This window comes from Mobula birostris, chromosome 2, assembly GCF_030028105.1.
Source record: "Mobula birostris isolate sMobBir1 chromosome 2, sMobBir1.hap1, whole genome shotgun sequence".
Taxonomy (NCBI): Eukaryota; Metazoa; Chordata; class Chondrichthyes; order Myliobatiformes; family Myliobatidae; genus Mobula; species Mobula birostris.
In genome coordinates, this window is record NC_092371.1 from 15,481,228 (window position 1) to 15,500,686 (window position 19,459).

The 19,459-nt window shown below is 54.8% G+C and overlaps 1 protein-coding gene across 1 annotated transcript; it reads left to right on the top strand.

Moving 5' to 3' along the window:
* Positions 1–16,908, top strand: LOC140212744 (uncharacterized). The gene is made up of 4 exons (XM_072283901.1): positions 1–903; positions 3,085–3,209; positions 5,173–5,246; positions 6,249–16,908. Exons 1-4 carry the CDS (start codon positions 109–111, stop codon positions 16,598–16,600), a joined length of 11,346 nt encoding a protein of 3,781 aa, XP_072140002.1. The 5' UTR covers positions 1–108; the 3' UTR covers positions 16,601–16,908.
* The last annotated feature ends 2,551 nt before the right edge of the window (positions 16,909–19,459 follow it).

A 19,459-nucleotide genomic window follows, 5' to 3' on the forward strand; every position in this document is an offset into this window, starting at 1 on the left:
CTGCCACACGGGACCGGCGTCAGTCTCCCCGAGCACGAGCTGCGAAGCGGGACGGGTGCGGCAGCAAGCGGCAGCGGCGGCAGACGCGGTGAATCTGCGGTGCTTCACATGGAGACCGTGTCGAGACAAAGAGAATTGGGTCAGGAATCGGTGCAGCTGCGGGCGCTGAACGAGCGCCTGGAGTGTTACCTGCAGAGGGTGGCGGTACTGGAGAAAGAGAATTCCACTCTGCGGGACCACATCCAGGCGCTGAAGCCCGGCCCGGATGGAGGGAGGCGCAAAGAGCTCGAGGCGGAGCTGGAGGCCTTGAGGCAGGAACTTGCCGAGGGATTGAGAGAGACCGACCGCGCGGCTCTGCAGCGGGACGCGCTGCTGGAGGAGGTACGCCTGGTGGCTGAGAGATGCTGCGGGGAGGCGCGCCTCCGCACTTCGGCCGAGAAGGAGCTTGCCGAGAGGAGAAGGTGGCTGGAAGAGGAGCAGCGGGGTCGGAAGGGACTGGAGGGGAAAGTCCGGATGTTTCAGGACGAGCTGGGGCACCTGGAGGAAGTCCAGCGTGAGGAGAGGAATGTCCTATTCCAAGAAAAGGCCAGAAATTCGCTGCGTTTCCCCACAACTCCCGTGCCAGCGCTCTCCCCTCCGGACCTCCGGCTTTGCCTGGGCGAGGTCGACCTGAAGTGGACGGAGGCGAGGGACTTGTACCGCGACGAGTTGACCCGGCTAGAGCGCGTGGTGTCAGAGGCCGGCCTGAGGCAGGAGGCGGCCCGGGAGGAGACAAGGCTGAACCGGCACCGGCTGCAGGGTCTGCGCGGGGAGCTGGAGACACTGAGGGAGAAGAGGCGGCAGCTGGAGGAGAGGCTGAGGCAGCAAAACAGAGCGAGCGAACAGGACACGCAGAGACTCCAGGTTCGGACTTCACCTGTGGCGCGAGGAGCGTGGCGGGGCAAGGGAGCGCGAAACGGCGACGGGTCAGTTAGCGGCGCTGGAGGGTTCACTCCAGTTCCCGAGACCGGAGGCGGGGTGTGGGGGGTAGGAGGGAGATTTCCCAGCGGCGAACGACACCCGAGAGGATGACGGGTCCCGCTTTAACATCACAGCGGCGGGCGCTCCCTCGGGAGTGGAGCGTCGGCTGGAGTGGTTTGCGAGTCCTGGGGGGAGGGGTGTGCCGAAGGGAGGAGGAAATAGGGGTTGTCGAGAGACAGGGAGAGGGTGTTGAGGGTGTGGTAGGTTTGGGAGACGTGGGGTGGAACGAAAGGGGAAGAGGCTGTGGAAGGAGAGGGACGGGATGGGGAAAGGAAGGGGAGGGGAAGGACGGGATGGGGAGAGGATGTGGTGGAAAGGAGGAGAGACGACTGGGAAGGGATTGGGGACCGGAGGGGAAAAAGTGGGGGGATGGATGAGTGAAAGATGAGGGAGGGACGAGAAGGGGAAATGAAGAATCGGGAGGGTGCGTAGGGGAGCTGAAGAGACGGGAGAGAGAGGAGTAGGGACGAGGAATGCAGAGGGTGGGGGCTGGTGGAATCACATCGGAATCCTGTCCCCCACTGTAGAACATTCCCCTTCGCCGCCCCCACTCTGCTGCTGAGGCCAGGCTGCCTGCCATGGATGCCATCTACCAGCACTCACACCTGTTTCACGAGTGTGGGGGGGGGGGCGGTAGTCTGCTGACATTCCTGCTGAGTCACCCTGCGAGTGGGCTGTGCCACCGTCACAAGTTCAGTTGCACGGACCCGCAAATAGCGGCGCGTGACCCAATGGGGACTTTCAGGAATTCACCTCCCCCACTCCACGTTGGCCCAGTAGCCGCTTCCCACCGGGGCAGGGACCGAGGCGTTGGCCGGCTGCGTGGAGATAGACGGGTGTTTAGAAAAGGGAGGCGCCTTGATCCAGTTTTACGGGGTGTTGGTGTGCCGCGCCTGGGGTTCTGCGCACAGCGTTGGTCTTATTTAAGAAAAAAATGTATGGTATTCCGGGACAGTCCGGAACAGATTCCTGGGATCCTGTTAGGCGCGGCTCCAGAAATTAAGAAATTAACTTCCTCGGAGTTTTGAATGAGAGGCGACCTTACAACAAGTCTAAAATTCTGTTGCTTGTCATAGAATATGAAACTGTGCAACCCACGATGTCTGCCCGATTGAACGAATCCTATCTGCCAGTACATATCCCTCCACTCCCTGCATTCCGTGGTCTGCCTCTTAAACGCAATTACCAGATCTGTTTTCACCACCCCCAGACATCCAACACTACGTGTGAAAAACAAAAAAATTTGCGCCGCACGTTTCCCCGCCTCGAAGCTAGTATTTGACATTTCTACCCTGGGGAAAAAAAATCTGAGCATTTACCTTTAGTTTCACATACTTCCTCGGTCTCTGACGTTCTAGAGAAAACAGACCAAAAATGTTCGGGGGTGGGGTTAGCTGCCATCTATGAACAGGTATAAAGAGTCGGTGCTTCGAGCTGAAGGGTTTCGGCCCGAAACGTCGACCCTCTATCTTTTCCCATAGATGCTGCCTGGCCTGTTGAGTTCGTCCAGCATTTTGTGTGTGTTACTCTGGATTCCAGCATCTGCAGAATCTCTTGTGGCCAAGACTGCTCAGCCTCTCCTTAGCGTTTAATACTCACTAATCTAGAAAGCATCCCGGGAAACCTCCTCTGCACCGTAGCCCAGACCTCCTCAAACTTCCTGCAATGGGACGACCAGATATGTAGATATGTAGAACTATTCGCCGTACTCCAAGTACAGTCCAAGACCGAGGCAGATGTCACTTTGTTTCCTCGTTGGGGTAGGCGGTGGTGATAAAATTAAGGGAAGTTATTAACACTGGGGGGACGTTAGATTTTATTGCAGAGGGCGTGGAGTCCAGTTCCCTATATCGGAGTACAATGAGGCTGGGTCGTTGGGGTGCTTCGGGAAAAATTTGATAACTTCAAAAAGCAGGCATTAAACGCCCAAACTCAACGAGGGACAGCACGAAAACAGGCCCACCTCGCCCATGGCGACCAAGATCACCTACCTAAGCTTGTCGTATAGGCTCATTAACCATCCACACGACCTTCCCTTATCTCTGACCTCATCGCCCCTTCCAGGCAACAGTCGGAGAACTGGAACGGGAAAGGGAGACCTTGGCGGTCAAGATGGAGCAGATTGTGGAGGAGCAGAGGCAACTGATGCAAATGAAACTGGCGCTGAGTCTGGAGGTGGCCACCTACAGGTAAACGCATTCTGACCCCTCACCCACCCAACCAGCCTCTCTCTCCTCGCGGGATGAGGGATATTTAACCGTTCCTCCATCAGCATCTGGACTTTACCGCACAGATGTTAGTCAGTCATGCTCTGCCATTCTCACCCGTGGTATGAGGGGTCATTCTTACCCGGGAGAGGGGCTAGAGAAATGTAGAGACTTCATTTACTCAGATCGAGTCCCACCCATCTGTAGGTTTCACCCAAAGGACGCCTCATCTCACGGCGCGACGTTTCCTCCCATCTGCCCTTTCTCTTGAAGCGCTCCCTCCATTTCTCCCAATTCCTCTGATCCCTCACTGTTGGAGCTCCCTTTCCATGTGATGGAGGGGGGAAGGGAGAAGGTTGATCCACGCGCACAGCCTCTCGCTCGGCAACAGTCCTCTGTGCTTCCATCTGGGACGGTAAAGGGTTAAGGTGTGCGGGGATTTGAAAGCCGGGGGCCGGGATGAGGATGATGTAATGCCTCAGGCTGAAGAATGGGAGTGAGATCACTGGGAGCGAATGGGAGGGTTCGGAATGGAGAGCGGAGGGAGGGGCCTCGCGGAAACCTTTTCAAAATCGAATCCTTTCACAGCGATGGGACGTGGGAATGTTTGTTGGAACGTCTCTCATCTCCCGAAAAAAAACTTTCCGAATACATTAACAGACAGATCTCTCTCTCTCTCTCTCTCTCTCTCACACACACATACACACACATACATACACACACACACACACACACACACACACACACACATACACACACATACATACACACACACACATACGCACACATTGATAGATATAGACAGTAAGACACACGCATATAGACAGGCTTAGACACACACACGGATAGACAAAGGCAAACACGTGCACAGACACCCACTGGTAGATGCGCAGACAAACACATACAAAAAGAGAAGCACTGGCAAACGAACAGACACCAGACATGTGCACCACACACTCACGGGGAGGCACACAGATATATACAGAAACCCATACATACACAGACACACACACACACACACACACACACACACACACACACACACACACAGAGTTCGGGCCAGCGCACAGCTGTGGGTCAGTCCCGGCCCCGCTGCTGACCTCTGCCCCCCCACGTGGGAGACACGCCGGTCATTAACACCACAATGGGCCGGCGCTACAAGGGATTTCTTCTGCCGCCTGCGAGCGAGCCATTCAGCGGGGATTAACCTCTAAATGACTCACTCTCATACCATCTCTCTCCTCGTTCTCCCTCACACTCAATTCATCTGGCAGCCGACACATACGGGCTGACCCTTAATCTACACACCCGCCTGTCCCTCCGAAATCTCCTCCTCTCCTCTCAGTCTCCCACTTCCTCTCGCTCTCCTCCTCCCCTACCCCACACTCGCTTTCTGTACTCTGCCTCTCTGTCTGACTCTCTCACTGCCTCCGCTCCTCTCGCTTTTTCTCTGCTGGTCCTTCCCAATCTCTGCAACCTTCTCCCTGCTTCTCCCTCCCCCCCCTCTCTCTCTCTCTCTCTCTCTCTCTCTCTCTCTCTCTTTCTCTCTTCCCCCCCCACCACCACCCGGAAACTCAGTAAACTACGGCCAGCCATGCGCCAGTTTCAGATCCTCCAACACCCATGGACGCAATGACAGCCATCCTACACCTTGCCCTCCACCCCACCAACACCTTGCTCATCCCCTCTCGCCGCTCGGACGTAAATGTGACTTCAGTTCACCAGACGATACTAAACTGCACACCCCACCCCCACCCCCAACCGCATTCAGCTCCTCTGGAGACTGCGGGGTCATCCATGCCTAGATTCCCAGTGCCGTGGGATGGGCGACCCGAGGGACACATTCCTCGACCATATATGAGCGGAAGATTCCAGAACTCAGGGTCGGGGTAACCAAGGGAGAGAAAGGTCGGGGACCCGAGTAAGGCCTGCCTTTCCTTCACAGAGCGCTGCTGGACGCAGAAGCCCAAAGGATACACGCGTCAGCCGGGGCGCGGGGTCTCCCGGCGTCAATGCGAGGTAAGGCGGCGGAGGGGAGGGGAGTGGAAGCGGGTGGGGAACATGGATCGATACCGCAGAAGTACGAGCCGTTCGGTCTCAGTGTAATCTTGGCCGGCCCCACCGTCAACAAAAGCCCCCGATCGTAACCTTTCCCCGCACAGCCCCCGGAACATTCCACCGATCTGTGCTTGTCGTTGTATTTATTCGTAACCGTTATTCAGCCTGGATTCAGGCCCTTCGGCCCAACTTGACCATACTGATCAAGCTAGCCCTTCTTGCGCTCGTTTGTCCCGTATCCCTCGAAACGTTTCCTATCGATGGGCAGTATTTTAAATTTTGTTTTTTGTACTTGTCTCCCCCACATTCTCTGGCAGCTCCTTCCATATACGGACCTCCCTCTGGGTGGTAAAACCTACCCTTCAGATACCATTTTCACTTTTCCCCTCTCACCTTAAGCCTATACCCATTTGGTTTTGACCCCCTTTCCCTTCTAAAATGTCCACATTCACTCGATCTATTCCCCTCATGATTTTCCACACCTCTCTGTTGGCACTCCTCAATCTCCTACACTCCCAGCCTACCCACACTTTCTCTATTCCTCAGAACTTCGAGTCCTGCCAACATTCCCGTAAAACTCTGCACTCTTCTCAGCTTAATCATATGTTTCCTATCACAGAGCGACCAAAACCGAACACAATAATCACACTGCGTAACTTCTTCTACAGCTGCGAGATAACGTCCAAACATGTACCCTGGCTGATGAAAGCCAAACCTTTCTTACGCCCTCTCTACCAGTGCCTCCGCTTCCGGGGAACTTACGCATTCTTATTCTCAGTTCCCTCCCCATGGTACCCCACCGTACACCGTGTCCTATAGTGTACGACAAGAAGATCAAATAATCCACCGGCCGTCCTCTTACTCGTGGGTGGAGAGGGCAAGGGGCACGTTCCTTTGGAAAAGGGTTTGTCTAATGGCGAGAGTCCTCAGCGGACATCACTCACCTCTGCTTATCATTCTCAGATGCGCAGTTGGGATTCCCCGGCGGGAAGGGCCTTTCGACCGAGAAACATTCGGCCCCGGTCAGGCTGGAAGCTGGAAACGCCTGGAGAACTGCTCACCCGGGAGCGGTGACCGTGACGTCCGGGTGGAAAGAACGAAATGCCCTCGCGGACGCAGCACCGACGCGCACGAAGCCCTCGGCGGACATAGCCGACGGAGGGGCCGTGAATGGGACAGTGGCGACCTGGCCGGGAGAATTCCCCGCGGAGAGAGATCTACTGGACGGAGAGAGCGCACAGGACGTTCCTTTGGGCAGTGGTGCGAGAGACGAAGCCGACAAATATCCCACGGATGATCGGAGCACGGAGACTCCGGACCAGGAGGACACCGAGGCAAAGTTGTTCGTCAAGCCTGCGGCGCAGCCGCCCTTAACGGACTTGCTGAACGGGGACATTGCCGAGCCCGGGGCGGACGGAGGGAGACCACACGTCCCTCCACCATTATTTACCTGCCCTGAGTCGGCAGCCGAGGACTCTGGCCATCCGAACATTGGGGCTGGCCAATTCAACGGGGAACTGAGGGACCCTGTGGAGGGGGATTCTGATTCCGATTCACTGCGCGAAGCCCCGGGCTCAGCTGCGTGCCAAAACGATGTGACTGAACGCCCCGTCGAAGTCGCATTGTCTCGGCAAGGAACATCCGAAGCGAGACCAGGGAAGGAAACACGGAGTGATTCGGGCGAGGGTCGGTGGTCCGAGGAGGCGGCCGCATTCATTGAGGCGGAGGGGATCTCGGTCGAAGATCAATGTTCTACGGCGGCGAAAGCTGCTTGGGAGGATTCGGCGAGAGAGGCAAGACCAGAGAAATTGGAGACCAGACGACTGAGTGTGGATGTGGGGCAGATAAGGGAACAAGACGATGAGGAGATGACGGCGGAGAGTCTACTGCCCGGTGGCGAGGATGCGCCGAAGACGCACGAAACTAACGACCCAGTCGACAGAGGAAGTGGCGATGGGGCGGTGGAGGAAGAAGCACTGGGAGAGAGTGAAGCCGGCTACCCCGAAGGATCCGGAGCAGAGGAAGTACAACTCAGCGAAAGCTTCCAGGAGCCGGAGGTCGAGGTGACCAGGATCGAGGAAAGTCAAACGGACAAGAAAGTCTGCGCCATCCCAGTCCGCAAGGACCTGAGTTCAGGGGAAGAACTGTCGGCTGTCATGGAAGAGGCTGTGCTGATGGAACCTCCGGCTGCCGAGGATGGGGCTTCTGAAGGATGGAGCCCGGAGATGCCTGGGGAATCTATTCGGCAGCATCCGGCCGAAGGAAGCCCCGAGGTGAAGGAAGAGAAGGTCTTCGGGAAGAAGGAGGAAGACCACCGGGAGCCGCTGACGGAGGGGATGAAGGCGGAACCCCAGTCGGAAGCAGTGGACGCGCCGCTTAGACGGGAGGAGATGGCGGAGGTGAAAGTCGATTCGGAAGGAAGATTCAGTTTTGAGACAGTCCCCACCCGTGAAGAGCCAGAGGTGGAAGAGAGGGCCCCAACATCTGTAAGTGCGGAGGAGCCGGCGGACTACCCGCAGGAAGATCGGGATGGCAAGCCTCAGAAGAACCCAGAGGAATTACTCACCGCCGTGACTCCGGTAAAGAAGGAGTTTGAAGCCGCCCCGGAACCGGGGACCGAGCGGATGGAGGCGGAACTCCGGTCTGAAGAGATGGACACGCCTCTCCGGTGGGAGGAACCAGCAGAGGAAAGAAAAGACTCGGACGAAAAGCCCAGTCCCGAGAGAGTTTGTTCCCGTGAGGAGCAAGCAGTAGAAAAGAGGATCCCTACGCTAATGGGCGCGGACGACCCGACGCAACACCCTCAGGGAGATCGGGACGATGAGCCTCGGGAAAACGCAGACGAATCACTAAGCCTTGGGCCTCGGGCGGAGGAAGAGAAGAAGGTGGAAACTGCTCCGGAACGATCGACCGAGGGGATGGAGACGGAATCTTGGCCGGAAGCAAAGGACGTGCCCCTCCGACGGGATGAAACGGCGGAGAAGAGGGTCGACTCGGAAGGAAGGGCCAGTCCCGTCAGAGTCACCACCGGTGAGGAACAAGAGATAGAAGAACAGGTCCCAACACCAGCATGTGCCGGGGAGCCGGCGGACTACCCTCAGGGAGACCAGGACGACGAGTCCCAGGAGGACCCACTGCGTCTTAGGCCTCGGGCAGAGGAAGAGGTAGTACGGGCGGAGGAAGAGGTAGTAGAACTGCGTCCAGAGGCAATAGATGCACCTCTCCAGTGGGAGGAGACGGCGGAGGCGCGGCTCGATACGGAAGGAAGGGCTAGTCCTGAGAGAGTCACTACCTATGAAGAGCCAAAGGTTGAAGTGAGTGTCCCAACACCAGTTTGTGCGGATGAGACAGCGGACCACACGGAGGGGGACCGAGACGTCAAGCCTCGGGAGAACGCAGTCGAATCACCACGCCTTGCGTCTCTGGTGGTGGAAGAGGAGGAGGCGGAACCCGCTCCGGAACTATGGACGGAGCGGTTGGAGACGGAACCTCGGCCGGAGGCAAAGGACGCACCCTTCGAGTGGGAGCAAACGGCGGAGATGAGGGTCGATTCGGAAGGAAAGGCCAGTCCCGAAAGAGTCACCGCCAGTGAAGAGGTAGAGGTTGAAGTGAGTGTCCCTACACCAGTATGTGCGGAGGAGCCAGCGGAGCACCCGCAGGGAGACAGGGACGACGAGCCCCAGGATGGCTCAGAGGAATTACTCACCCCCGAGTCTGCGGCAAATGAGGAGAGTCTAGCCGCTCCGGAACGGTGGACCGTGGGGTTGGAAGCGGAATCCATCCCTGAGGAAGTGGGTGTGCCCCTCCCAGCGCAGGAGCGAATGGAAGGAAGGGTCATTCCCGACAGAGTCAGCCTGGATGAGGAGCAAGCGGTGGAAAAGAGGGTACTAACGTCAGTATGTGCGGATGAGCCAGCGGAGGAGCGATTGGAAGTGAAGGCCACTCCAGAAAGAGTCACCCCAGATGAAGAGCAAGCGGTAGAGCAGAGGACATTAACGTCAGTATGTGCCGAGGAACCAACGAAAGCGCGATTGGAAGGAAAGGCGGTTCCCGACACAGTCACCGCCGATGAAGAGCAAACGGTAGAACAGAGGATATTAACGTCCGTAAGTGCCGAGGAACCAACGGAGGAGAGATTGGAAGGAAGGGCCGTTCCCGACACAGTCCCCCCCGATGAAGAGCAAGCGGTAGAACAGAGGACACTAACGTCAGTATGTGCCGAGGAACCAATGGAAGAGCGATTGGAAGGAAGGGCCGTTCCGGACACAGCCACCCCCGATGAAGAGCAAGCGGTAGAACAGAGGACATTAACGTCAGTATGTGCCGAGGAACCAACGGAAGAGCGTTTGGAACGAAGGGCCGTTCCCGACACGGTCACCCCCGATGAAGAGCAAGCGGTAGAACAGAGGACATTAACGTCAGTATGTGCCGAGGAACCAACGGAAGAGCGATTGGAAGGAACGGCCGTTCCCGACACAGTCACTCCCGATGAAGAGCAAGCGGTACAACAGAGGACATTAACATCAGTATGTGCCGGGGAGCCAACGGAAGAGCGAGTGAAAGGAAGGGCCGTTCCCGACACAGTCACCCCAGATGAAGAGCAAGCGGTAGAACAGAGGACATTAACGTCAGTATGTGCCGAGGAACCAACGGGAGAGCGATTCGAAGGAAGGGCCGTCCCCGACACAGTCACCCCAGATGAAGAGCAAGCGGTAGAACAGAGGACATTAACGTCAGTATGTGCCGAGGAACCAACGGAAGAGCGTTTGGAAGGAAGTGCCGTTCCCGACACAGTCACCCCCGATGAAGAGCAAGCGGTAGAACAGAGCACATTAACGTCAGTATGTGGCGAGGAACCAACGGAGGAGCTAAGAAGGGCTATTCCCGACACAGTCACCCCCGAAGAAGAGCAAGCGGTAGAACAGAGCACATTAACGTCAGTACGTGCCGAGGAACCAACGGAGGAGCGATTGGAAGGAAAGGCCGTTCCCGATACTTTCACCCCCGATGAAGACCAAGCGGTACAACAGAGGACATTGACGTCAGTATGTGCCGAGGAACCAACGGAAGAGCGATTGGAAGGAAAGGCCGTTCCCGACACAGTCACCCCCGATGAAGAGCAAGCGGTAGAACAGAGGACATTGACGTCAGTATGTGTCGAGGAACCAACGGAAGAGCGATTGGAAGGAAAGGCCGTTCCCGACACAGTCACCCCCGATGAAGAGCAAGCGGTAGAACAGAGGATATTGACGTCAGTATGTGCCGAAGAACCAACGGAGGAGCTAATGGAAAGAAGGGCTATTCCCGACACATTCACCCCCGATGAAGAGCAAGCGGTAGAACAGAGGATATTAACGTCCGTATGTGCCAAGGAACCAACGGAAGAGCGATTGGAAGGAACGGCCGTTCCCGACACAGTCACTCCCGATGAAGAGCAAGCGGTACAACAGAGGACATTAACGTCAGTATGTGCCGGGGAGCCAACGGAAGAGCGAGTGAAAGGAAGGGCCGTTCCCGACACAGTCACCCCAGATGAAGAGCAAGCGGTAGAACAGAGGACATTAATGTCAGTATGTGCCGAGGAACCAACGGGAGAGCGATTCGAAGGAAGGGCCGTCCCCGACACAGTCACCCCCGATGAAGAGCAAGCGGTAGAACAGAGGATATTAACGTCCGTATGTGCCGAGGAACCAACGGAAGAGCGATTGGAAGGAACGGCCGTTCCCGACACAGTCACTCCCGATGAAGAGCAAGCGGTACAACAGAGGACATTAACGTCAGTATGTGCCGAGGAACCAACGGAAGAGCGAGTGAAAGGAAGGGCCGTTCCCGACACAGTCACCCCAGATGAAGAGCAAGCGGTAGAACAGAGGACATTAACGTCAGTATGTGCCGAGGAACCAACGGAGGAGCGATTGGAAGGAAAGGCCGTTCCCGATACTTTCACCCCCGATGAAGACCAAGCGGTACAACAGAGGACATTGACGTCAGTATGTGTCGACGAACCAACGGAAGAGCGATTGGAAGGAAAGGCCGTTCCCGACACAGTCACCCCCGATGAAGAGCAAGCGGTAGAACAGAGGACATTGACGTCAGTATGTGCCGAAGAACCAACGGAGGAGCTAATGGAAAGAAGGGCTATTCCCGACACATTCACCCCCGAAGAAGAGCAAGCGGTAGAACAGAGCACATTAACGTCAGTATGTGGCGAGGAACCAACGGAGGAGCTAAGAAGGGCTATTCCCGACACAGTCACCCCCGAAGAAGAGCAAGCGGTAGAACAGAGCACATTAACGTCAGTATGTGCCGCGGAACCAACGGAGGAGCGATTGGAAGGAAAGGCCGTTCCCGATACTTTCACCCCCGATGAAGACCAAGCGGTACAACAGAGGACATTGACGTCAGTATGTGCCGAGGAACCAACGGAAGAGCGATTGGAAGGAAAGGCCGCTCCCGACACAGTCAGCCCCGATGAAGAGCAAGCGGTAGAACAGAGGACATTGACGTCAGTATGTGTCGAGGAACCAACGGAAGAGCGATTGGAAGGAAAGGCCGTTCCCGACACAGTCACCCCCGATGAAGAGCAAGCGGTAGAACAGAGGACATTGACGTCAGTATGTGCCGAAGAACCAACGGAGGAGCTAATGGAAAGAAGGGCTATTCCCGACACATTCACCCCCGAAGAAGAGCAAGCGGTAGAACAGAGCACATTAACGTCAGTATGTGGCGAGGAACCAACGGAGGAGCTAAGAAGGGCTATTCCCGACACAGTCACCCCCGAAGAAGAGCAAGCGGTAGAACAGAGCACATTAACGTCAGTATGTGCCGAGGAACCAACGGAGGAGCGATTGGAAGGAAAGGCCGTTCCCGATACTTTCACCCCCGATGAAGACCAAGCGGTACAACAGAGGACATTGACGTCAGTATGTGCCGAGGAACCAACGGAAGAGCGATTGGAAGGAAAGGCCGCTCCCGACACAGTCAGCCCCGATGAAGAGCAAGCGGTAGAACAGAGGACATTGACGTCAGTATGTGTCGAGGAACCAACGGAAGAGCGATTGGAAGGAAAGGCCGTTCCCGACACAGTCACCCCCGATGAAGAGCAAGCGGTAGAACAGAGGACATTGACGTCAGTATGTGCCGAAGAACCAAAGGAGGAGCTAATGGAAAGAAGGGCTATTCCCGACACAGTCACCCCCGAAGAAGAGCAGGCGGTAGAACAGAGCACATTAACGTCAGTATGTGCCGAGGAACCAACGGACAAGCGATTGGAAAGAAGGGCCGTTCCCGACACAGTCACCCCAGATGAAGAGCAAGCGGTAGAACAGAGGACATTGACGTCAGTATGTGCCGAGGAACCAACGGAGGAGCGATTGGAAGGAAAGGCCGTTCCCGACACAGTCACCCCCGATGAAGAGCAAGCGGTAGAACAGAGGACATTGACGTCAGTATGTGCCGAAGAACCAACGGAGGAGCTAATAGAAAGAAGGGCTATTCCCGACACATTCACCCCCGAAGAAGAGCAAGCGGTAGAACAGAGCACATTAACGTCAGTATGTGGCGAGGAACCAACGGAGGAGCTAATGGAAAGAAGGGCTATTCCCGACACAGTCACCCCCGAAGAAGAGCAAGCGGTAGAACAGAGCACATTGACGTCAGTATGTGCCGAGGAACCAACGGAAGAGCGATTGGAAGGAACGACCGTTCCCGACACAGTCACCTCAGATGAAGAGCAAGCGGTAGAACAGAGGACATTAACGTCAGTATGTGCCGAGGAACCAACGGAGGAGCGATTGGAAGGAAAGGCCGTTCCCGACACAGTCACCTCAGATGAAGAGCAAGCGGTAGAACAGAGGACACTGACGTCAGTATGTGCCGAGGAACCAACGGAGGAGCGATTGGAAGGAAAGGCCGTTCCCGACACAGTCACCCCCGATGAAGAGCAAGCGGTAGAACAGAGGACATTAACGTCAGTATGTGCCGAAGAACCAACGGAGGAGCTAATGGAAAGAAGGGCTATTCCCGACACAGTCACCCCCGAAGAAGAGCAAGCGGTAGAACAGAGCACATTAACGTCAGTATGTGCCGAGGAACCAACGGACGAGCGATTGGAAAGAAGGGCCGTTCCCGACACGGTCACCCCCGAAGAAAAGCAAGCGGAAGAACAGAGGACATTAACGTCAGTATGTGCCGAGGAACCAACGGAAGAGCGATTGGAAGGAAGGGCCGTTCCCGACACAGTCACCCCCGAAGAAGACCAAGCAGTAGAACGGAGGACATTAACGTCAGTATGTGCCGAGGAACCAACGGAAGAGCGATTGGAAGGAAGGGCCGTTCCCGACAGAGTCACCGCCGATGAGGAGAAAGCGGTGGAAAAGAGGGCACTAACGCCAGTATGTGCGGATGAGCCAGCGGACCACCAGCAGGAAGACTGGGAAAGCGAGCCCCAGGGGAACCCTGAGGAATCACCAGGTCTTGGGCCTCTGGCGAGGAAGGAGTTAGAGGAACCTCGACCGGAAGCAATGGACGTACACTTCCAGTGGGAGGAGAAGGCGGAGGCGTGTGTCGATTCGGAAGGAAGGGCCAGTCCCGAAAGAGTCACCGCCCATGAAGAGCTAAAAGTCGCAGTGAATGTCCCTACACCAGATTGTGTGGAGGAACCAGCAGACCACCCGCAGGGAGATCGGGACGGCGAGCCCCAGGAGAAGCCAGAGGTATCACTAGGTCTTGAGCCTCGGGGAGAGGATCAAGAGGTGGAAGCCGTCCCGGGTCCGTCGACAGAGGGGAAGGAGATACCCCGATCGGAAGTAGTGGACGCGCCCCTCCATTGGGAGGAGACGGCGGAAGTGAAGGTCGATTCGGAAGAAAGGGCCAGCTATGAGAGGCACACTACCAGTGAAGAGCCAGAGGTAGACGAGAAGATCCAAACACCAGTAGGTGGGGAGGAGACGGCGGTCTTCCCGCCGGGAGACCGAGACAGCGAGCCTCGGGAGGGCCCAAAGGAATTACTCACCCCCGAGTCTACGGCAGATGATGAGATTCTAGCCGCTCCGGTACCGTGGACCGTGGGGATGGAAGCTAAATCTCGGCCGGAGGAAGTGGGTGTGCCCCTCCCAGCGGAGGAGCGGATGGAAGGAAGGGCCATTCCCGGCAGAGACACTGCAGATGAGGAGCAAGCGGTGGAACAGACGGCACTAACGCCAACATGTGCGGTGGAGCCAGAGAACCATCCGCAGGGATACCGGGACGGCGAACCCCGGGAAAGCCCAGAGGATTTAGTCATCCCTGAGTTTCCGGCAAAGGAAGAAGAGGTGCCCGTGGCCCCTGGGCTGAATTTCAGTGAGGAAGCGGGGACCGTCCCCGGAGATGATGGAGAACGGAAGGAGTGGGCGGGCGAGTTTGAGGATGAGGCGGCACAAGTCCCGGAGCCTAGATTAATTCAGGAGTACGCAGGCCATGTACAGGAGGAAGGTGCGGAGTTGAAGACTGCGGCAGTAGGGGAAGAAGAAAGTATCGGGACAGAAGATACCGGCTTCAGTGAGGCGAACCCAGAGACCGGAGACCAGGAGACGATGATACGAGAGGATAAGACAGATCTGGAGGTGGCAGAGGGGAAATTGGAGAGGAGCTGGGCGGACCAGGCGGAGATCCCAGGAGAAGTGTCTGAGCCGGAGACAGAGGAGAGAGGCGCGGAGATCGAGGAGGAACCGGCCATCCAACTGAGAGCTTCGGTCTCTGCCGATGAAGACTCCCCACAAGTGAAGTCAGTAAGTCTTGCGGAGATGGAGCTGGCTGAAGATGAAGTTACATTCCGCGTGGAGGAGGTAGGCGCGGGGGAGGAAGTGCCTCTCTCCTCGGCTGAACTAACTGAGCCCAGAGAAGAGATGTCCGCCACCGTTTCGGCCCTCCCTGATGGGGCGGAAGAAAAGGGCATTTCAAACTCGCCAGCTGCCCCGTCCTTGGGCGAGAAGCCGACGGCCCAGGAAGACCAGGCGTTGAGAGACTCCCCGGAGGGAGCTGAAGACCTGGCGCTGTCCCCACCCAGCCTGTCAAATATTCTCCCGGAAACCCCGGGCTCGGAGGACCAGTCACTGACCGAATGGCAAGAAGATGTAGTTCAGGCATGCGCGCTCCCATCCCAAGGAACTGATGTGCAAGAGGTCTCTATCCCTTGGGAAGAACGGCCCGATGGATGCCAACTGATAGAAGGGTTCCCCAAGGAAAGCCCTAGCGCCGGTGCGGTGGTAGAATCCCGGGGGCAGGCGAGTGACGTCACCCCTGACGTGGATGCGGAGGGTTCCCCAATAGGACGTCTGACCCTGGAGGACAGTATGAGCACCGATGGCCTGGAGACTGAGGAAGCAAGGAGTGTGGAAAACGTGCACAATTTCCAAGACGCGGCAATCCCCGACTGTCCTGGAGACCCGACGATAAGGATCCAACAAGCGAAGGGGGAGAAACCGGCTACAGCCGCAGAGCAAGATGCGTCAACTGGTTTTCAAACTCCAGGCATCCTCTTGCCCGACCAAACCGAGATTCAGGTAGCTGCGAACCCAGAATTTCAACGACTGGACGGCGATAGACTTGAGGTGGCCGACCAAGAGAGGCCACAGGAAAAGAAAGAAGGGGAGGACCAACATGCCCCGAGTTTGGAGTTAGCAGCAGAGAGCGCGGGCCTAGAGAAGGATGGCGGATGTCCGCTGGAGGAGCAAGAGAAGGTAACGCTTCGTGTTGAGGCCGACGAAAGTGACAGCGGACAGAATGAACCTCAGGGGCCACGGGTCGATTTGGAGGAAAACTCGCTCAAAGTTGGAGCGCGGGCCAGGACTGGCAGCGATAGTCTAGATTCACATGAAGTCGCTGCGGGCTCGGGGGAAGGAAGGATACCCGTGAAAGGGGAGGGACAACCCACCGAACCCCAGCCATTGAAGGAAGTGTGGGAGCCTGCATCCTGCCCTGAGACTCTCAGCCACCCTGAGGACCTGGAAGAGGAGGCGTTAGCCGGTGAGGAGCCCTTGGTCAACCGAACAGGGAAAGGCAAGGACGAGGGTGACGGCGGCAGTGTTGACCTGCTCCTCATCCCACAGGAAGCGAGCCCATCCCGGGACCTGTTCCTCGCCCCGCAATCAACGAGCTCAGCGCAGGACACCTGGGTGGCGGAGGACCGTGAACCGCGGCCGGACACTCCTCTGGTTACCAAAGACCGGAACCTAAACGGGTTGCATGATTACAGCGAGGTCCCAGCCAAGAGCGACGGCAGGGCGGCGGAAATGATCGCGACCGCCTATCACTATTGGTCTTCCGAGGACGAATAATCACCACTTAACATATGGAGCCAACAGAACCCGAACAAAGTACCATCGGCGAACCCGCATCAGAGTATATACCTCGACTTGGAAGCCGCAGACTCTAGACCCAGTCTCCGCTGAGGCTATCCCGGGTGATTAATTGGAACTTTAAAACTAGGCTCCAGCTGGTAAGGGGTTAAACGGGCTGACTGTGGGAAAGCGGTCCGGCTACCAGACACATCCCGCCTGGAGACTATTAGCGTTTTTTTTTAAAAAAAAATAAACGTGAGTGTGTTTAGCTGTGGGAGAATAAATAAAGGCGAACTGAGGTTTAAGAGATTTGCGTGTGCATTTTGATGTCAGGGGCAGGGGAGGGAGGGAAAGCGAAGCACGGGCTGGGAGGGGGGTGGGGTGTTTGCGAGGTGGCGAGGCCGGTCTTTGGGAGAGAGTGCAGAGGCAATTTCACCAGGTGTTGCCTGGATCAGAGGACAGGCTGGGCTTGTTTACCCTGGACTGAAGGAGACTGAGGAGCGGCCTTTTATAAAAGAGTACTGGACATTGATGGGATGGACTGCTTTCCCCATGGTTGGGGTATCAAACACAAGAGGGACAGGTTTAAGGTGAGGGGGAAGAGTTCGAAAAGAGATCTCAGGTCTGCGTATTTTTAAGACATGGAGTAGTTGATATTTCAAACACCAGAGATTCTGCAGATGCTGGAAATGCAGAGCAACACACACACACACACACAAAAATGGAGGAACTCAGCAGGTCAGACAACATCTATGGAGAGGAATAAATAGTCAACAGTGCAGGCCGAGACCCTTCAAAATTTCAAAGTAAATTTATCATCAAATTACATATATATTACCATGTATAAGCCTGAGATTCATTTTCTTGCGGGTATTCACAGTAACTACAAAACGAAAACACAACAGAGGCAATGAAAAATAAAACAGTAAGTCATAGGAACAGAATCGGGCCATTCGGCCAATTGGGTCTGCTCCGACATTCCATTATCCCTCACCACCCATTCTCCTGCCTTCTCCCCCGTAACCTTTGACGCCTGATTTATCAAGAACCTATTAAACTCCGCTTTAAATATACCCAAATGACTTGGCCAGCACTGCCGTCTGTGACAATAAATTCCACAGATTCAGGAGCCTCTGGCTAAAGAAAAGGTTCCTCATCTCTGTTCTAAATGGATATCTCTCTATTCTGAGGCGGTGCCCTCTGGTCCTAGACTCCCCCATCATAGGAAACATCCTCTCCACATCCACTCTATCTAGGCCTTTCAATATCCAATCGGTTTCAATGAGCTCCGGTGAATACGGGCCCAGAACCATCAAACGCTCTTCATACGTTAAGCTGTCATTCCCGAAAGCATTCTCGTGAACCTCTTTTGGGCCGTCTCCAACGCCAACACATCTTTTCTTAGACAAGGCACCAAAAATGCTCACTATACACCTTGTGGTCTGACCAATGCCTTTTAAAGCCTCAGCATCACATCCTTGCTTTTGTATTCTGGTCCTTACGAAATGAATACTAATATTTAATTTGCCTACCATACCGCCGACTCAACTTGCAAGTTATTTACACTATATTCCATCTGTCATCAGTTCCGTCATCCGAATCGTTGACATATAACGTGAAAAGAAGCGGACCAAACACCAGCCCCTGCGACACTCTATTAATCACCGACAATCAACCAGTAAAGGCCCCTTTATTCCCATTCTTTGCCTCCTGCCAGTCAGCCAATCTCCTATGCATGCTAGCATCTTTCCTGCAATACCCTGGGCTCTGATCGTGTTGAGCAGGATCATGTGTGACATTTTGTCAAAGGCCTTCTGAAAATCCAAATAGATAACATATGCTGTCTATTATGCCTACTAGTTCCTTAAATAATTCCAATTATGACCCATAGTATTTTGTCATGTGCCTCCAAGTACCCGAAAACTCATCCTTAATAATAGACTGCAACATATCCCCAACCACTGAAGTCAGACTAACAGGCCTAAAATTTCCTTTCTTCTCCCTCACTCCCTTATTGAGTGACACTTGCAATTTCCAGCCCACACGGACCATTCCAGAATCTAGTGATTATTGAAAGATCATTACCAATGCCTCCACAATCTCTTCAGCTACCTCTTTCATAGTGTTGTCGGTTATGTCCGAACCTCAGGTTTTGTCAGCTTGTAAAATGTTATAAAAATAATAACAGAAGACATGACCCTCCATGGAAGACTTCACCAAAATCTGAGCAGACGAGATGTCAACAAGGGAGCGTCGAACGCCTGGCTCAGAGTTGGGGACGATTTCCCAGAAACAGAGGAGTTCCCTGTGGCAATACAAAACCAGGTGGTTAACACAAAAGAAAAAAAAATATATCAAAAGCATAGAATACAAATCAACAAATTCAAGACGATAAAAGCAGGAAATGCCAAGAGAAGCCAGAAACAATCCAACACATTACAGGATTCGGCAGCAGTTTAACTCAATCTGATTACTTGCACAGGCACTATCAAGTTGGAAATGTCATTCACTCAAGCCTTATTTTAAAATACAAACTCGTAAAAGACACCATACCTTACTATAAATACAAGCCTGATCTAGATTTAGAATCAGTTCCTACAAATTATATTACGACCTATCCATTATTACAGATAAGGCAAACCATAATACTGTCTGATATAATATTACAGGATAAACAAGCAAGAACAACTTAATAGATATAGTCATTCCAGACACACACAGCACACGGAAAACAATACGTGAAAAACACCAGAAATACGCTGAATTAAAAGAGGAAACTGAAAGACTTTGGAACATGAACAGGGTATACATTGTCCCAATAGTAATATCTACAGCTGGGATAATCCGAAAGGCACT

Excerpts from the sequence above, each read along its gene's own strand:
- LOC140212744 (XM_072283901.1), top strand. The coding sequence starts at position 109 with ATGGAGACCGTGTCGAGACAAAGAGAATTGGGTCAGGAATCGGTGCAG. Across the intron at positions 904-3,084 it reads AGGACACGCAGAGACTCCAG|GCAACAGTCGGAGAACTGGA; the intron begins GTTCGGACTTCA and ends CGCCCCTTCCAG. Across the intron at positions 3,210-5,172 it reads CTGGAGGTGGCCACCTACAG|AGCGCTGCTGGACGCAGAAG; the intron begins GTAAACGCATTC and ends TTTCCTTCACAG.